This window comes from Corvus brachyrhynchos, unplaced genomic scaffold (assembly GCF_000691975.1).
Source record: "Corvus brachyrhynchos isolate BGI_N302 unplaced genomic scaffold, ASM69197v1 scaffold193, whole genome shotgun sequence".
Lineage (NCBI taxonomy): Eukaryota > Metazoa > Chordata > Aves > Passeriformes > Corvidae > Corvus > Corvus brachyrhynchos.
Genome location: NW_008237087.1, coordinates 261767 through 264309, shown reverse-complemented (window position 1 = coordinate 264309; position 2543 = coordinate 261767). Strand labels below are relative to the sequence as shown.

At 51.8% G+C, this 2543-nt stretch overlaps 1 protein-coding gene across 1 annotated transcript in view; it reads left to right on the top strand.

Moving 5' to 3' along the window:
• The window catches only part of R3HDM2 (R3H domain containing 2), a 29171-nt gene that overhangs the window by 10326 nt on the left and 16302 nt on the right, over positions 1–2543 (top strand). The window contains 3 exon segments of the mRNA XM_017728671.1: positions 1388–1466; positions 2130–2189; positions 2367–2507. Coding sequence (XP_017584160.1) covers positions 1388–1466; positions 2130–2189; positions 2367–2507 — 280 coding nt within the window.

The following is a 2543-nucleotide window of genomic DNA, read 5'->3' as shown; positions in this document are numbered from 1 at the left end:
TTCACGTGGGCAGGTGCTGGTTTGAATGGGGCAGGTGCTGGTTTGAACTGGGGCAGGTGCTGGTTTGAACTGGGCAGGTGCTGCTCACCTGCTCTGGGAATGCTCTGGAGGTGGGGCAGCTGTTGGATGTGGGCTTGGTTGTCTCTGCTGCTGCTGGGCAGGACCGTGGGGTTGATAACATCAGGGAATCCTGGAATGGTTTGGGTGGGAAGGGAGCTGAAAGCTCATCCCATTCCATCCCATCCCAGCCCCTGCCATGGGCAGGGACACCTTTCACCATCTCAGGGTGCTCCACGCCCCGCCCTTGGACACTCCCGGGGCTCCAGGGGCAGCCCCAGCTGCTCTGGGCACCCTGTGCCAGGGCCTGCCCACCCTCCCAGGGAGGAATTCCCTCCCAGTATCCCACCTAACCCTGCGCTGTGTCAGTGCCCTGTGTCCTGTCCCTCCATCCCTTGTCCCAAGTCCCTCTCCAGATCTCCTGGAGCACCTTTAGGCCCTGGAAGGGACTCTTAAGGTCTCCCTGGAGCTTTCTCTTCTCCAGGTTGACACGTGCTCATCCCATCCCATCCCACCCCTGCCATGGCAGGGACAGCTCCCACTGTCCCAGGTTGCTCCAAGCCCCATCCAGCCTGACCTTGGACACTTCCAGGGATGGTTCATCCACATCCTTCCAGAGCAGAGCATGGAGAAAGGGAGGGAGGGATTCTCCAGGCTGACACATTCCCAACAGACTCAGATTCCTAAGGCATAAAAATGGCTGAAAGAGACACGTTGGATGTGGGGAAGAAATTCCACCCAAAATCCCCGTGGGGCAGCTCTGCACGGGTGCTGATTCAGTTTCATTGGTTTATTCTGCAATTATTTTTAAATTTAAAAGTCTGTGGGAAGAGGGGAAACACAGGCCAGCAGGGCTCTCTAGAGCCTGCAGCATTTAAAGATTGTAAGGCAGAAATTGCTTGGACCAAGGTGTGGAATATCCCCCTGCAAGGACCTGCTGGGACAGCAAGGAGGGTCCGGAGGGTGGTCCAGGGGGTGGTCTTGGGGCCAAGGTGTCCTTCCACAAACCCATCCCATCAAACTCTGTCTGGAATCCTCCTAATGGGGCCTTGGAGTACCTTGTACTGGGTGTGCTGGTCCTGCTGTCCTGGGAAAAGGCTGCTTAATCCCTGGGTTAGACTGGGGAATGCAGGAACGTCATCCTCGTGCACACAGACACTGAGACACAGCCCTTTCCTCTCCCCTTCCTTCCTCCTCTCCCCTTCCTTCCTCCCTTCCCTTCCTTTTTCCCTTCCCTTCCCTTCCCTTCCCTTCCCTTCCCTTCCCTCTGTGGTAATTTGGGGGTTTTTTTTGTTAATTTGTTCTGCTGCCCTTGTTGTTTTTTTTTCAGATTCCAGCCAGGAATATACAGACTCCACTGGAATAGATTTGCATGAATTTTTAGTAAATACACTGAAAAAAAACCCACGGTAGGTCCTGGTCAGTAAAACTTCTCCCTGAGGGGGCTGTGTGTCCCTGTCTTTGGGCATTCCTGTATCCTGGGGTCCTGCAGCACCTCCAGACAGACCTGCAAGTGGTTTTGTGTTTTCCTCTTCGGAATTCCAGGAGTTACCAGAGCTGGGACGATGCAGAAACTAAAAGCACAACTGTAATTTTATATCCTGTTTAATTCCAAACATGGAATTGTGTTTGATGGAGAGAGAGAGGACAAATCATTTGGTTGAATGCAAAGAAATAGTTCTGATTGCTTTAAACCCTTTTCTATAAATGATTGTCAAGTGTCAGCCCATAAAGGAGCTGCTGGGGGGACAATCAGTGGAATTGAGGGAAAGGCTGGCAAGGGAATAGCAAAGCTGGAATCTCCACCAGTGGAGCTTCCAGCAGAGCAGAGATTCAGGCTTTCCAAAGCCAAGCACTGTTAGCAAAACAACTTTAAACTGGAAAAAATCTGGTGTTCAGTTTGGAATATTTGCAAAGCACGGAGTTCTTTAGCCCATTCTGTTACCGTGTGGAATCAGGTGTCACCTGCTCCAGGAGTCTGGGACTTGTTCTGCTGCAGGAGAGGGGTCGGGATCAGGAAATGCTGTTCCACTGTCCCTAAAGTGGCCTTTTTCTTTCTTTTTTCTTGGCAGGGATAGAATGATGCTGCTCAAGTTGGAACAGGAGATTCTGGAGTTCATTAGTGATAACAAGTAAGTGATCATCGAGTTTGTGTCAAGAAAAAGGGGTTTGTAATGCAGAGTTTGGGAATTCGGGCTCCCAGGGGAGAAGGGAACATTCTCGGGACACACTGGTGAGGAGACCTCTTCCCTTGTACATCCTGACGTGACCAACTGCTTGGAATTCCAACCCTTTCCTCTTCTTCCCAGCAATCAGTTCAAGAAGTTCCCCCAGATGACCTCGTACCACCGGATGCTGCTCCACCGGGTCGCGGCTTATTTTGGGATGGATCACAACGTGGATCAGACCGGGAAGGCTGTGATCATCAACAAGACCAGTAACACACGAATGTAAGGTCCCTTCCCTTCCCTTCCCTTCCCTTCCCT